This window comes from Blennius ocellaris (assembly GCF_963422515.1).
Source record: "Blennius ocellaris genome assembly, chromosome: 21".
Taxonomy (NCBI): Eukaryota; Metazoa; Chordata; class Actinopteri; order Blenniiformes; family Blenniidae; genus Blennius; species Blennius ocellaris.
The window spans coordinates 7,152,156-7,168,944 of record NC_137670.1 but is presented as its reverse complement, the minus strand read 5'-3'; the positions used below and the strand labels follow the sequence as shown (position 1 = coordinate 7,168,944).

Genomic DNA, 16,789 nt, shown 5'->3' with positions numbered 1-16,789 from the left:
TGTCGGGAAGGGGGAGGGTGGGTAGATGGAGACCCTGTCGTAGGGAACGTGCCGTCGCGACACGTTCATTTGCTGTCTGCTGCTGTGCCTGTTTAAAAATGCATTAGAGCCAACTGCTGAAACATCCATTTACATCTGTCACAGAAGTGAAGGAGGAGCGCGAGGCCCGGCGCTCTCACATCATGGGTTTCAATATTTGCTCGAGCTATGGAGATAGATGGGACGTGTCGCCTGTGAGCTCCTCCACTGGCTCTCTTTCCTTTCCTTTCCTTTCTTTCCTTTTTTTTTTTTAAATTTTGCACAGCGATGCTTAACTGTGACTCTCACAGCAAAAAGATTATTCAGAGGGGCAAATTCAAATACGCCCGACTGTTTCTGCGAATGTATTAAATGAACGGCGCTGTGATGTAGATTCACGTCAGTTTACTTTCCATTCGCAGTGCAACAACAGTCATTTACTCCCGATGCACAAGCTGCACACAACTCATGATTTTGAAGGTCGTTACTTATTTATCTTTGCTAATAATCAATCATTTGTTAAATTAGCCAACTGTTGAACATCAGTACGTGAATCAGCTTAGCATGGACGTTTTTATCTCGCCAGGTAGAGCACAGAGACAACACAGAGAAAAACAAATAAACACTAGATGTCAACTTGATGCTAAACCGAGCATGTCTGATCCATCCAAGTCTCATTTGAGGGTCTATAGGAGACAGATTTTGACAGCAAATACGGTTGTTTAATCAAGTTGGATGCGCTGAACAATGACACTCCATCACCACGATGCTGAGTTGAAGCAAAACTTTTGAAATTAGACAATTCATTTCTTTAACCACGTTTTGTGATTTTCTGTGGGACGAAAAACAACATTAAGTAGAATATTCAGGCTTCATCCTGGTGTATTGATGTATATTAGCAGCCACTCATTTTAGTCTTTTTTTTTTTTCTGGATACATTTAGAAAGTGTAAAATGATTGTAAGGCCCTGTTTACACGTTCCTAGCGAAAGTGCATCATTTTTGCATTTTGGTTTCAGAACAATTTTGCACTGACATGGTGGTGCTTTGAAAATGAAATTATGTCCATTTCCAATCGAAATGACAGAAACGCTGGTTTGCAGCAATGCAGTTGCGTTTTGTTTGCATATGGAGTATAAATTTGACTTAATGGCATTTACTAAGTACTTATATTGGTACTCGGTATCGACAAGTAGCTAAAGGTTAGTATTCATTGGTCTATCCCTCGTCCAGGCACATTGCAAACCAATAAATGGCAAATGAAAAGAAAAACAAAAAACTGCACGTCCAAAAATTTTTATAAAATCAGAAAGATTAGTACACTTAAAAACCCTTGAAAATAAATTACATGAACAGTCAAAGATTAGTTTGTCATAGAAAATGTGATTTTCTAAACCTGCAATTCAATATAATTGATACCAAGGTTTTTGTGTGTATTGATGTTTTAAAACATCAGCTGACCTTGTTACTTTTGTGGAGTATATTTCTTTGTTACTTACCATTAGACTATCTCACCCTGTCTTGTGTTTTAATGGTCCTGTGATAATGTAAAGGTAATTAATGGAGAATAGTAAAACAAAGTGTCCGGGGTCTGGCAAATCCCTCAGTGGTGATAAAAGTGTAATCAGGCTGTTTAACGCTACTAACGTTCATCTCCTCTGCATAACAGCATCTTAGCTGCTTTTTCAAAAAATCTTTAATAGAGTCGGTGGTATCACTGATTCTATCTGGCTGGCATAAATTAACTTGAATTAAACTAAATGAAAAAGAAAAAAATGTAACATTCCTGCATCTATATGGGCCTGCCCGTACAAAAAAAACTAATTTATTGTAGGATTGGGTGACTCACACACTAAACCAGAGCAACTGGAGAGAAACGCAGACACATTCAGAGAAAACATGCAAACGCCACACAGAAAGGCCCCAAATTCCAACATGTGATCCTCATTTTGAGGTGAGAATGCTGTTGCTATAGCGCTGTGCAGCCAGCTTAGTGTTAAATCCCAGCACTGCTTGAGGGAAAGCTTTCTTGGAGGCCGGCCAATCGGAGGAAAGATGGAAGCCTTAGGCAGGTTTCACATAGAGGACTAACAGACTGTGCGAAGAGACTGATTCATGAAAAGTTGCTGGTGTGGAATTTCACAAAATGAAAATAAAAGTATTATTGGTCATTTCTTATGCTGATATATTTCAAGCGTTAATTCACTTTGCTAACTTCGAGACAAGAGCTTTATTGTTCTATAGCTATTAGCAAGTGGCTTATTTACCCACAGATGACTGCAGATGTCCTGATCAGCATGTACGATCAGCATGTATATAGTGAAAACAAACTGCTTTGTCGCTTCAGTGCATTCTGCCACGAGATTAGTCGCCAATCCTGAAATGTTCGACTTCTCGACTTCACCAAAAGAAAAGTGCTGCAATAAAATGGGACATACTGACAGGTTAACCCATAACAGTTATGTTTTTTTTAAAATCCAACACAGCTCCCCTGTCTTTCACTTTTAAGTATACTGTAGTTGGAGAACCTGAGGCTTGGATCAATACCATGCAATTTTCTTCCAAGTTCTGTCTCAATCTGGTGATTTCTACTGAAAACCCGGCATGAGGGGTCCGCGGAGACGAGCCGAACCCAACGACCCGCTGAGAAGAAGCAGAGGACTTGGAGCTCATTAAGAGCCGCCCGGACAGCCATGTTCAGTGATCTCTCCTTCGTCTGGGGACCAATTAACTGCATTCAAAGGAAAGTCCCGGCACAGTTAGCACCTTCCCACCCCCGAAAACTCTCAGGACCTGAAGGCTGCTTATCAGCCTGGAACACCCCACCCCACGCCTCGTCCTCTCCCTTCAGGCCCTTTTGCGCTGATGCCCACCTCCACGTGGGGCTGCTACCATGAAACAGCCCGAAGAACCTTTTTGTCAACGATTAAGCGGGCTTAAAGTGGAGGGCAAGACCTTCTGGATCCACCGCTGTCCATTAGTCACCGCATCTCTTTAAAGCAGCATATTAAAACAGATCCAAAGGCACAACTGCTGTCTAATCATGCAGTGGGTTGATTATTTGTGATTGACGTGCTCTCCGGTTTGTTGGGTTTAAAAGGGTCCCAATTTAAATTGCTAAATGGCTGTTTTGCTGTCAGCATGTTGATGACGCAGCTGTGTGTTTGTCAGATGGTGTCAGTCGGATTTAACGGCTGAATCAACCGCGTACAGATATATGGGACTTAGTGGGCTGCGGAGACCAGAGCCTGGATCCAGTCGCCGCCACGAGACAATTACTCACATTAAATTTCCCTTTTTCACTTGTACTGTAAGCAATCTCCGGAGAATACCTCCTTGGCGAGTTTGCATAATAGCATCCAGATGGCTTCACAAGTGACTCAGTAAGCTGACATTTGGCGTGGCATTTTGTTTCACATCGCACTTGCAAAGCGTCGCATCTACGTGAAGCCCGCTGCTGGAGTTAAGAGAAGGCACACGGACCACAGCCCACCACAGGACACCCTGAATCCCCCGCCAAGGTTAAACAAGCGTTTGTGCAATCGATTGCGGTCACATACTAGTGAGGGATTGCGGAAACGGTGGGATCATTGATTTTTTTTTTCTTTTTGTTGAGGATCTGCATTCTGTCCAGCGGCCGAACAGCCGCGTCACCATGTCCAGTCACTTCTCTGCTTCGCTCGCTGTATTTGGCCACAGTCTCTTGCATTTCTATGAATAGTTTGAAGTTGTGCTCAGAGAAGAGAGGAGCCGAGTGGAGTGCCGCCAAACAGTCATCTGTGTGAGGGAATGAAAGGGGAGGAAAATAGCTCACAAACAAACAAGGTCATGGGAGCGTTTGCTGGAACAACTGTGCAGCCTCCAGAGGTCGGCCTCCTAATGTCTGACGCACCCACGAAATAAAACCCCGGGGACACTCAGACACACCAGCTGAATGCAAAGCCACTCAGAAAAGTGCAATCCTTCATGACGGATTGAAGGATCCTAAGACGACATTCGTGAATTCAATCAACGCTGTAGTTAACTTAAACTGTGATTCAAGTGAAACTCTGTGTGGCAGTTTGCTTGATGATACCTAATCAAGACAAATAAACCAATTCATAATACAAAGTTTAAAGGAATGTAGAACATTTTGGATTTGGTGTGCAGTCCCATCAATTATATGGATGTGAATTGATCGTTTCCCCTCTGATGACCAGCCGGGCTAAAATCACTTTGGCTTCTGTCAACGCTGCATTGAAAATCTGTTAGAGCCTTAATTTACATTGATTAAACTGTGACACAGATGTTTTAAATAGTTCAAAATGTCTATTTTCAAGAGCAGATATGCTTGTATGACCATATCCGGAAGTAGCAGGTAATGAAACACCTTTTTTTTTTTTTTTTTTTTCTGCTTTCAGTGCCAACAAATTGAATTGTTTTTCCAGGGTAGAGCGTTTATGGCAGCACCATTTTGTTTGGGCACAACAAGAAAACTGATCAGTGCTGCCTCATTTATTTATTGTTTTCCAGTATCAAATTGTGCCTGAAGTATTTCCAATATTTTAGATAATTAACTTGGATGCAGCTTCTTTTTTCAGTACCTGATGTGACCAGAAACCAAAGGAATACAGGCATGTTTATGAATAGGATAGAAATACATTAATAATCCCAAAGGGGAATTATTTAAACCAATGGATGTGGGTTCCTTGCAAGGGGCTTGGAGGGTTAACCCTAACAGAGTCACAGCCGCCCTGACAATTTTTAAAGCTATGCAGTGTGACGTGCTTTGGTCTTTTTAAAAATTCACATTGAATTTTATCCCTCAGCAGTTTTTGACCAGGTTATGGTCGATCTGGCTCTACAGAGTAGAGCACACATACAGTATATATGTGCAAGTCTTAATGGATTACCTGGAGCTATAGGTCTACACCGACCTCAAGATCTGAATCTGTCACAGTTCACCTGTCAGTGATTCAAGTGGGCAAAGCTTCTCCAGGCAGTTTAGAGAAAGAGTATCTGGGCTTTTTGTGTTCCACAAAATCACAAAAAATAAAGATCACTACCAACACCAACTGCAGATACCAAAGGAGTCTTGTTTACAATTGTCACTCAGAGAAGCGTGACGCACAATTTGCTCAAATAGTCACTTTTAAGTTTGAAAACCTTCAGGCTCATCATTAAAAACCTGAAGAAGAAACATCTTTTTTTTTAAAGGATAGTTTATGTTCTACTAACATTATGTGTGACTGATTCTGATTGTTCAAAGATCTTGAATACAGCAAGATTACAAGTGAAAATGTGTAGTTTTTGTTTTAGAAAGGTTCCACGTTTCCATGGCAGCATTTTGATGGTCCAGCATTAGCCACAGAACAATGATGCCAGGCTGAGTTTATGAAACACCCATACTGCAATAGCTATAAGAGACTTTACTAAAACGTGTTCGACACCCCTGTGTTAATGTATACCATACCCTCATTTGAAAAATCCTGTCTTCTCACAATGTCATCCTGAGCTGTTCACCCACAAAACCTTCAACTCAATGTGTAATATTTTATTGTGAGTATGCAATTTACAAGATATTTGTAGTTTACGCCCTCTGAGTTTAATTTACCAGCTTTTCTTGATTTAGATCTCTATATATAGATATATATATTTATATGCAGAAGATGTAAGCCAAAGCAAAAACTGAGCTGATGCAGTGGAAATCATCTTGCATGGACCATCAAAACACTGACGACACGGACAGTCAGCCGCAGCTTAATAGAAACCCCCAAAGGGTTGGTGGCTCTTGACAACACACAGGGTGGGAGGAGGGGGTGGTGGAGGGGTTGTGGGGGGGTTGGGGGTGCGCGGCCTGGGGGAGAGAAATGCAGTGGACATGGGATGAAGTGAGACAGAAAACAGATAAGAGAGTGGTGAAAGTATGAAAAAGGGGGGAGAGATGAAAAGAGGAGAGAAATGGCAACATGGGCCAGTGATCACAAGCCACCCCCCCCCACACACACACACACACACACACACACTCTGACCCCCCCACCCAGAGATCTATTAGAGAGCCATCCCCTGCTCTCTGCTCCACTCTCCTCATGACATCCTTCTCTAAAACCAACAGCCCTGCCATCCCATTAGTCCTGCCAAGTGGAGCCACTGGAATTATGAAAGGCCCAGAGGAGGTGGGAGTTTGCTGGTGCTGCTGCTGGTGGTGCTGGTGCTGCTGCTGGTGGTGCTGCTGGTGGGGTTGGGGGATGGGGGCATCTCTCGGATTGCACTTTCCAAGTGTGTGTGTGTGTGTGTGTGTGTGTGTGTGTGTGTGTGTGTGTGTGTGTGTGTGTGTGTGTGTGTGTGTGTGTGTGTGTGTGTGTGTGTGTGTGTGTGTGTGTGTGTGTGTGTGTGTGTGTGTGTGTGTGTGTGTGTGTGACAGGTACGTCTACAGTCGTCTCGGCTGACAGCGCGCCGCATCCCTGCCCTCCTCTCGCCACAGAAAGGAAGCAGACAGGGGGGAAAAAAGAGAAGGGAAAAGCCACCACGGGCTTGACATTTAACAACTGACAAAGAGTGTTCACATTTAATCGCTAAATGTTAACTGCCATAATAGCCCCACTTCACTCGGTTAGTAGGGGACAAAGCTTGAGGCCCCTGGATAGAAGTCGCTCCTACCTCCTCATTGATTTCCCTGGCAGAGGAAGGCGGCTTAACTCTGACCCAATTGCAGCACTGGTGATAATGCTTATAAGTTATATTTATAGCACTTCTACTTCTGCTAATTTTAGCTCCACTGCTCATTCTTAAACTGTGTGGCGACTGTGACTCAAGAGTTTGGACTTAATCTGGGGGATTTTGACTGACAAAAAAGGCTTAACCTATATCTTAAAGTAAAAGTCCAGAAGAGCCAACAACGGAAGAGGCGCCAACTTTATCTGAAGAGGAGCGTTAACAATGCCAGAAGGAACCGGAGGGGATTGCAGAGACGGGGACAAACAGAGTCTACTGTAACGCAGCATCGGCTGCTTGTAGCGTCATGTTTGTTTGTGAGGAAAAATGAGACAGTCTTTATGGAAATCAACAGTGTTCGGATGTCAAACACAGCTGCTTAAATTCCTCGTCCTCACAGCAGCATGGGGTTGTGTGCTGGCTTTCTGCCAGCGCTACAAGGCTTGATGTAAGCGACATGGGCCATCTTATCAGCCATCTCCGCTATTGATATGTTGACTAGTTGAAGAAAGGAATTTCCTCCATCACCAGATCAAATCGTGTTTTCCTACCACAGCTTCATCCATTCCCTTTTGTTGAGTTTGGTAATCGGGGCTCAAAAAAGTTGATGGGGCTAATGTGTCGGCTTGTTTACGTGGCTGTCACATTTGAGCCAAGCGCTCATTCAAATGCAGCTGGAATTTACAGAGCTTTCAAAAAACTAGACCAAGAATAAAAAGGCCCTGCAAATTGTGCTGAAACAAAATTATCCAAAAAACAAATGGCATGCATTTTTTATTTTTTTTAAATTTGCACTTATCTTCTATTCAATGGTCTCCTAGTGGCTAGATAAGCAGACTTGAGATCAGTAAGATGTAGTTAGACTTCTGGATGTCATCAAAGCTAACTTTGGGCAAATAGCAGGGCACACCCTGGACAAGTACATCCATCCACCTTTGTCTTGCTTCGTCTGATTGAGTGTCCCTGGACTGGTCCCAGCTAACCGCAGCTCAAGGCAGGATGCCACTCAATCACGGGACAAACAGAGAGAGACAATTGCATGCATTTATAGTCACACTAACACAAAAGGACAAACTTTTATTCCAACAGCTTCTGAGGCCCCTTTACAGGACAAGTATAGTGTATTGTTCTCTGCATGTGTGTGGTTTCATTACAAAAACAAACAACAGCACCCACTCGTGGTCCAACTTGCTAACTGTAATGTTTTCAGTGTATCTGCTGTCTCCATGTACATTGTTTTCAAACCTTTGTCATGGAAACGCAAAACTTTTCTGCAGCGAAAACACCAAAACAATGCATTTTCACTTGAAAAGTTGTGTAAATAGGGCCTTAGAGTCATCAAGAGTTTCCCCAAAAAGCATTATTTTAGATTATGGTAGGAAGTTATATAATGGACACTTCACACAGAAAAGCTCTCTCCTTGCTGTTAAATGAGTCTCAACCACTTTAACGTCATTCCTCCATTGACATGAACAACGGAGAAACGATATCAGACATAATTGTAAATAGTTCCATTTGGAACAGTTAATTTGGTGCACCTTGTACTGAAGGTATAGTTGATATGTTTAACATCTGCTGACAAACTCATCTCAGAAAATTAGGTGAGTATAAAGACATAAGTGTGCAATTTTCATTAATTTGAAAGCAAAACTCAAGCAAAGGCAGGTATGCAATGCTGTTAGCCTTTAAGTCACACTGTGCAAGTAAAGTGTTTGCAGCTTGAAGCGCAAGCACATGCTTTTTGTGCACGTTATACCTTGTACACGGTCATTAAACCTTATTATTTCTGCAATTATCCAAGGTGCACCACATAGAATAAGAAGCAGCCTCGTTTACCAGTCGTCACTTAAACTGTGGCGGTCTGCTATGGTGTTTTTGTACTTTTCACAGTTCTGTAATGAACCCTGTGGATCTTTACTCTTCTGATTGCTTGAGCATCCATTACTTCCATTCAGCGCCCACCATTTATCGATTTAATTTTTAACTAATTGTGGTTGACCACGTCCCATGGAAGACCAAGAGGGTTTGAGCAACAACCAACAGTCAAGCATAATAACCGAACACTGGAAAGGAAATCGCTCAATTAAAGTTACATTAATGAAGGACGAGATGGTTTCTGTATCTTTAAACCTGGGACTCGACGTAGCACTTGTCGGATGATCTACATCTCCTGTCTGCTAATGACTGAAAATGAATTAGCAGGTGTTTCGAATTGCTGAAAATTAATAGCTGCTCCAAAATCCTCCGATATTATGTGTTCACGGATAATGAGTCGCTCGAGCCGCCGACAGAAAAGTTCCCATGTTCTTCCAAATGCAATATAATCCCAGTCCAGACTCTTTCTATCCACACTGCTGGTAAGTATCTCTCTTTATCTCATAACTCACAATCACCCCCAAGATACCAAAGGCCAAGTAGTTACTTGACATGTCACTGCCTCTCCTGCTTGACAAATGTGCTGTGATGGTCTCAGCAGGGACTGGGAAGGGCAAGGGGTCGAGATGGACTTCATATCTAGTTCATTTTGAAATGTGATAGACAGTGAACCCGCTGAGGGCTGCGGCGACCCCGCACGCTAAAAGGCAATAAGAGATCCCATTTTATTGAAGTAGTGCTCGCTGAAGCTCCTACAGAACTCGACTGGTTTTCACTCTTGTTCTCTCGGTACAGAGCCGAGGAAACCCGCCGGCTTTAAAGGTAATCTTTTCCTGAAAATCAAACAGCATGGCATTTTCATGTCACATTGCAGGAGTAAAGAGGAAAAAAAAAAAAAAAACGGAACAAAAACAAAACAACAGAAAAGCAATTCCTCTTCTTGTCGACGGTTCATTGACATACCAACCGACTCCATGTGCAGGCTGTTGGAAAGCAGACTTCCCTTTGAGAGGAGGTGGAGGGCGAGGAAGAGGTAGAGGAAGAAGAGGAGGGTACGTATATTGTAAGCACGGATAAGCACAGATTTTTCTGATGTCTTCTTAAAATAAAAGAAGTAACATCATCAAAACTGCCTTTATCCGCGCCTTTATAGACCAGCCCTCCTCTCCACCGAGACGGACAACAGTCGAAGAGCACGTACACCACTGAGGTTAGCACATTCAGTTGAGCAAAGAGGACGACACAGAGAAAGGTCAAACAGTTCAAAACGTACATTTTTCAAAGGGTAGGTGTTGAGTGAAATGAGACCAGTTTGGGTTTTAAGGCACAACACAGTGGAAGAAATACAGAATACAATGTGGGCCAGCAGCAACAAACATCAGGAGGTACACAATGTTCTTCTTTACAAACATCTTTTTTTTTTTTTTTTTTTTCATCTCTCAAACACTTTTTTAGTTTAACACAAAAACTGCAGTGTCGTTGAAATCTTTCTCGTGGCAGAACCACGTAGGGGTGTTGCGGTACATGGATTCTGACGATTAAGATAAAGAATCAGCCAAATCCAGCACGAATGAAAGCCTTAATTAGTTCCAACTGTTTGAGTTGGTTTTTAAACTGAACCAGGCTCAGGCCAAACTTGTGAGAGATTCTGGCTTGACAAAGGCACAACGAACCCATCAAGACTGAGTTTACATGTCCCCTCTCATATCTGTTCCTAATCCTGGAAGACTAGTTGAATTATCTCCCAGAGCTGTCAGAGGAGGAACGTCTCAATCCGTCATCAATGCTTCTGCCACACAGAGAACAGTCTCTTTGTTGAAGGAGCTCAAGCTTTGCTGTGCTACAGATTGAGGAAAGCATTCATTACAGAGTTTAAGAGTGTTGATGAGCTATTTATGATCTATTTTATTATTTTCTTGCTGGAAAATAGACCAAGATTTAAGTTTCCTGGTAATCTGACAACTTACACTGAAGTTTCTCCTGCTGTTGGTTATTAGTCCAACAGAAGAAAATAGTCACTTTTCATATGTTTTACAGCTTAAACGAAGAATACAAGATGGTAGCCAGCTTGCTGAGCATCATCTCGGGTCTTTACGTAAAGCTATAGGCTATCCAGGCAAGCTGTTCCTTCCTGTTTCCAGGCTTCACGCTAAGCTACACTATCCTGTTAGTGAAAATTGTACAGCTCATATTTGGCCCAGAGAGTGTCCCATGGGGCCAATAACAGTGTGGGTCTGTCTTTTTAGTCTTTGCCAGAACTGAGCCAGAAGTAAACCGGCTCTGGCCCATATTTCACTGATTGACTGCGACAAGAAAGTACGAACCCTGTTATTTTTGGACAGCAGGCACTGGTGGATTCAATCTTAACTTTTTAGTTTTTTTAAAACCAGCCTGATGATTTTTGCGTACCGTTCCACCCCTATAACCAGACATGAACCACACTGCAGTCATCACAGACAGTCGAGGCTAAACATCGAGGGGAGAATACACAGGTTAGGTGTGATAGATCAACGGTAAGGCACTGCACTACTATGAACACTTCAGGTATAAGCTGCCTCCAAACACTTTATCTTTCCACATGTTAGCGCTACCGATCAGTTCACAAGTTATTTAGGCAAAGATCCAAGAAATCATAAAGAAGTGGTTAGAGGCAACTTTGACCCTTTAAACAAAGAACAGCCATCCCTACCATGGTGACTCTGGGAGCGGACCGGCCAATGTGTTTCTCCTAGAAAACAGAACCAAGTGGTTATTTATTAGATGGTGCTCCGCAAAGCGATAATGTAACAGAAAATGCAATCACACTCAACAAGCAGCAGTTACTGTTTTTGCATTGTAAAGCAGGGATATGGTTACAATCACAACATCAGACTTGTTTAGAAACGAAATTGTCAATTTATATGAAAATAAGTTTTTGTTTTGTTTTTTTCTTTTCTTTGCACTCAATAACAAAAGTGACAACAGCTTTCGAATGCGGATGGCGACCACATATGTGGACACACGTCGTGCACAAGGCTGCAGGGAATATGAAACAATTTGCTGATGCACCTGACACACAGCATTAGTGCCCCCATTGGTTCACGCACTTTCACATGTATAGGTAAAGCATGGCGTTGGGTGTCGGGAGACGACGGAGAGAAGCCCGGGTTTCAGAGATGAAACGAGTGGATTGGGGTAGGAAGAGAGGAGGAGAGGATAATGAGAAAAAGGGGAGGAGGTGTAAAAGTCACCGTTGTTCCCTGCGCACCCGACACCACGGGACTCCAGCCATGCGGCACTTTGATCCATCACCATCGATTTACCATCAGCTTCTCATCGCAGGCCACCTCCCACGCAGCAGCGTGCGGCTATGGCCTCGGCGGTGACTCGCGCTCTAGCTCTGACCCGCAACCTCTCCCGACTGAAATGAACTTCCACAGGATTGTGTTGCTCGCACTGAAGACTCGCGCTGAAGAGCGCAAATTAGCAAGGTTTCTCTCCCCACACAATTGCACTGATAACTGAGATTTACATGTAATCCCCCCCCCCCCCCCCCCCGAGAGAGGAATGCAAATAGCACGTCTCGATGCTGAAATGCTAAGATGCGCACACACACACACACACACACAGTGCACGCACCCTTCAGACTGCTGTATTCTATCCACGGGAGTGCACCCTGCTTTTCTCTCCTGTATCCCTTGCTTAATCCAGTAAAGCTCTTCTCATCCAAACAAGAAATTGGAGTATTGATTTCTCGTTTCAAGAGAACTATGCAAGTTTAAAAAAAATAAGAAATAGAACATTGGGTGTTTTGGGGGATAAAGGTAAGAGGCAAATAGCCCTGGAATGACCTGTGGTGCCTGTAATGTGCAAGGAGACCAACGAGTTTTCGTGACAGAAATTAATTGATGAACTCATGACGACATGAATATTGCATTTAGTCTGCAAAGTTTTGACAACGATGTTCGAAATGGCAGGAATGATGCAAACTATGTTGTTTTCATCTCTGGCCACTAGTGGGTGACATGTGAACAGAGAACAATACACTCTATACATGGCGAGTATCTGGACATTTGTATCGATAGAAGACAAAGTTGGATTGCTATTACAGTGACAGTCAACTATAAAACTACCAAGTCTCAGGAGAATATCGACTGGGAGTTATGACACTCTGGAGACATTGTTGTTTAGCAGTAGACGGGAGGTTATTAAAATAGCAAACCTTTAACATCACAGGTTTGGCTAATGCTAGCAATTGCGTTTATCGATCAGTCGACCAACCTGTTACCTTTTTTTTTTTTTTTTTTTTTTTTATATTGTAGAAAGAAAAGGTTATGTTATAATGTGGCCATTTTATGAAAACCACTTTTAATTTTTTTTTTGTAAACTATTTTCTAAGTTAACAAAAATAACTTAGAAAATTCATTGAAAATTAATTGAAACTTAGGAAATGTATGTTTGCCATACTGGCTAATATACAATTCCTCTGTATGATGATCACATTGTTGTCTTTTGTAATAATGTCATAAATTGGGGTACTAACATGACAAAACTCTCTCTTTTGAAAACATTTTTATTTCCTACTCACCTTTGAAGACTGATATGCCACATAGAATCAGTTTCTCCTTTGTCCTGCCATTCTTATGACATTGTCCATTAGAATTCAAAAGACATGTAAATATAGTAAAATCTGCTTAATCATCCTATACAACCATTTTCACATTAAACTGTCCCATGTAGTGATTTATTATGACTATTAATTAGATTTAATGCGACATGTCATTATCTATTGCTCTTTATACCATGTTTTGACTGATTATTCGTATTAAGTTGGATGTAATCCTTAAAACTGTCTTCTGAAAAGAATAGTAAGACTCTGATTCATTGCTGCCTGCAGCTGATGTAAATAATGAGCTCATATTTTTCTAAAAACTCGAGCTAATTAAAGCAAACATCTGTCTGATGAAGGCTTGATACCAAACGACGTGAAATGCCAGAATGAGATGGGATGACTGCGGGATTTTGAATAGCAGATCTTGTTTTTACTATGAGCAGCCTCAAGCTGCGGCACACTGGTATTGATCGGGAGCTTGTGAAACCCCTCTGTAGATTAATCATGGTAGTGTTGACCTCTCGAGGCGGGGTGGTCCGTGCCTCACTGCACCCGCAGAGGAAGGCCACCAACTAAATACCTGCAACATGTTAAGCAGAGTTACTGTAGATTCCGATTTGATGACCTTGAGTGGTGGTCTGGTCAATAGTGTATCGATGGGCTGGTAAATCTCTCAGATATGTAATGCACAGCTGACATATTGATGGCTACGGAGGGTTTTTCTCTCCAGGGAATGCACCGGAACGCAGAAGATTCCTAACAGCTGGTCAAAAGGTGGATAATGAGCACAATGCAGGGTTGGAACACGGCGAACCCAAAGACATCAGTTCAACGCCTGGGAAAATTGGACTCCTGTAAACCTGCAGCTTCTGCAGCAGCAGAATGAATTCCTTTAGCTTTGGCTGAGGTAATGCAGGTAATTCATCTCTTTGTGACCCTGCTGTAAGAGCTGCGAAAAGACTAAGCTGATACATTCGCGCTCGTTCAGTTTTTTTTCCCCGGCCTGCTTGGTTATTTGGAAGCAAAATGTGACAAGGAACCTTGATGCCTGAGCATTAGTTACATTTCTCATGACTCAACATTATGCAGTGGCGTTTCCAGTCAACAGGAACTTAAGGGGGGCAACACGAAGGTTCACCGTTTCTCTGCATTGCGCGAACAAACAGTCATTTCATTGTCCTGTAACACAGTCAGTTATCTTGACGTGCAATTTTCTCGTGGCGCAGGCAGAGAAGATAAATCAAAAGGCTTAAAACCGACTGTCAGTGCAGGTATGGAATTCAGAAGAATGAGGCCTTTAAAGCAGGGTAACAAATAACATAAATGCAGCTGGCAGCTCAACCGTAAACAGTGTCAGTTTTGCTCCTTAATTGGAATAGGACTGTGTTTTTACAGTCAAGTTCACTTGCTACACCTACATTCACTCAGCAGGAGTCATGCCTGCTCAATCCGGCAGAAATCCCTCACCCTCCGATGCAGAAGCACTCAAGGGGGAAAAGACAGAGGCGAGTGCAAGGTTTTGGGAGCGGTGGGTGGTCGAAGGAGACCTCCTCACCGCATCAAAATGTGCTCGCCAGCATGCCCACTGTCGATGCTTAACAATGTTTGCTCTGATTGTTCAGGCCAAGGTAAACTTGCTCTGCAAGAGCTCCGCTGCAATTTCCAGCCACCCCTACCCCGACAGGCCTTGACACACCAGCTGGAGCTATCTGCCCAAAATCAATGATGTGGACTCAAATGTCAGCCGAAAACGTGTCATGTGTTTGCAATAAACACAAACCCAAGGTGAGGAGAAAATAAGAGCCGGGACTGGCTGAACTGTGCAGTTTTGATCCCTATGGAGGAGTATCTCATTTAAAATGTACATGGAGGTAAATATTTCTGGCTGAAACCAATCAGCACTGTGAGCTTCATTAATAAGAACAAGCATTTCATTGACATTGAGGCTCCAGGATGGTAGTACTGTCTCCAGAGGCTCCTGCCATGCTGTGATGTACGTTGCAATAATGCTAAATGTTCTTTTATGACTGCAAGACTTCCAGTACATATTAACACCCAATCTAATGTATGTAACATCTCATAAAAAATGTTACCTAATGGTGTTGGTGCCGCCTGGGAGCTGAAGCCAAACTCCAATTACCCATTCATTAATTCATTGCTGCAAATGGATCATTGTAATAAGCAAACACTTGGTTTTAGGGCTGGCGTTGACTGCAGCAGATACAGCTTTACTGCTTTACAGATCAGAACTCTGAAGTTCCATACACACCAGTCTGAGTCTAAAATCAAAGGTTTCCCATCTGCTGTTGGTGGGAATGTAAGACCACTAACAAGGACCTTCTATAAGAAAAATATAATGCATGATGACTCCAATATAAGTGGCACCTATTTCAAAATATTATTTTTGTAAGTAGCATTCACTTCGACTTACACCTCAACACCAGATGGAGTGTGCCCTTATAGTGTTGTCTGCAGGTGTTACAATCTCAAGACAAGATAATGTCCAGAATTAACAAATATTATTTGCTGCAACATGTCTCACAACGTATTCTACAACAGGATGACACTCAATATACACCTGGCACTTGAAATAAGATATCACACAACAACCACCAAGTGCAAATAGTACCTACAGCCAGATGCCAAACAAAAGATCTGCCAGCACAATTAGCAGTGACAAGATACCACCCCTCACACGCCCCAATCAATTACCAACCACTGAAAGATACCACGACATTGTTGGACTTTCAACCAGACACAAGAAAACAAACATTCAATTAAATTCCATTTCCCTAGCGACAAATACAGTACAATAATTTCAAGGCACTTCTACATAAAAAAAACCCCAACAATTAGACCTGAAAGTGGGAAGGAAAAATTCCCACTTAACAGGAAGAAACCCGCAGAACCAGACTCAGAGGTTTAGACTTCCTGCAGTTTCAGTTGGGGTTAGGGGATAGAAAGACAGAAAAGGATTGGACCGACAAAAATTGTCAATTAATTACAGTAACTCTCAACCTCAAACCTACCAAGTCCCAGGAAACTATTTACTACTTCTTTTTATTGATGCACAAATGGAGCAACACCGGTACTTTCATTATATGAACATATACTGACTAATAAGTCTGTATTTCTGTCTGTCTGTTGAAAAGTATTTTGAAAAAGTTCCACTTTGGAAGCCTTTTCCAAAAAGTTGCACTTTCGGTGGCTCTGACCAGTGTTGTCATGTAAACAGACACCCGAAATGCAAAAGTTTAGCATCATTTTCACTTGGCCTTCCTGGTTCCTGCAGGATGTTGGCAAATGTTGATGAAAATCAAATATGTTTAAAAAAATAAATAAAAAAAAGAACAACTTAAGGATGTAATTACAGTACAGGAGTGCGAGTTCTGATTTCCAAAATGTGCACGTCTTTCTCATCTGCCGCCCTGGTTGTTGATTTCTTTCAATCAACACCTCACTGAGCGAAGACACGCTCGGCTCCGCGCTCGACTAATCACGCTGCATTAGCATATTAACAAATCAATTGGCACGAAGGAGCGAATCTTTCTGTACCTGTGGCAAAACACTGGGTGCAATATTATGTGGCGCACTGAATGTGTGATTTGGCACG

General features: G+C 42.4%; 1 protein-coding gene across 1 annotated transcript in view; it reads right to left on the bottom strand.

Annotated features, from left to right (window-relative positions):
* The window catches only part of LOC308145452 (shisa family member 6), a gene marked incomplete at both ends in the record, with an annotated part of 85,029 nt that overhangs the window by 12,902 nt on the left and 55,338 nt on the right, over positions 1–16,789 (bottom strand). Inside the window, one exon of the mRNA XM_080516904.1 lies at positions 11,275–11,313. Coding sequence (XP_080373030.1) covers positions 11,275–11,313 — 39 coding nt within the window. The remainder of the gene's footprint in view (positions 1–11,274; positions 11,314–16,789) is intronic.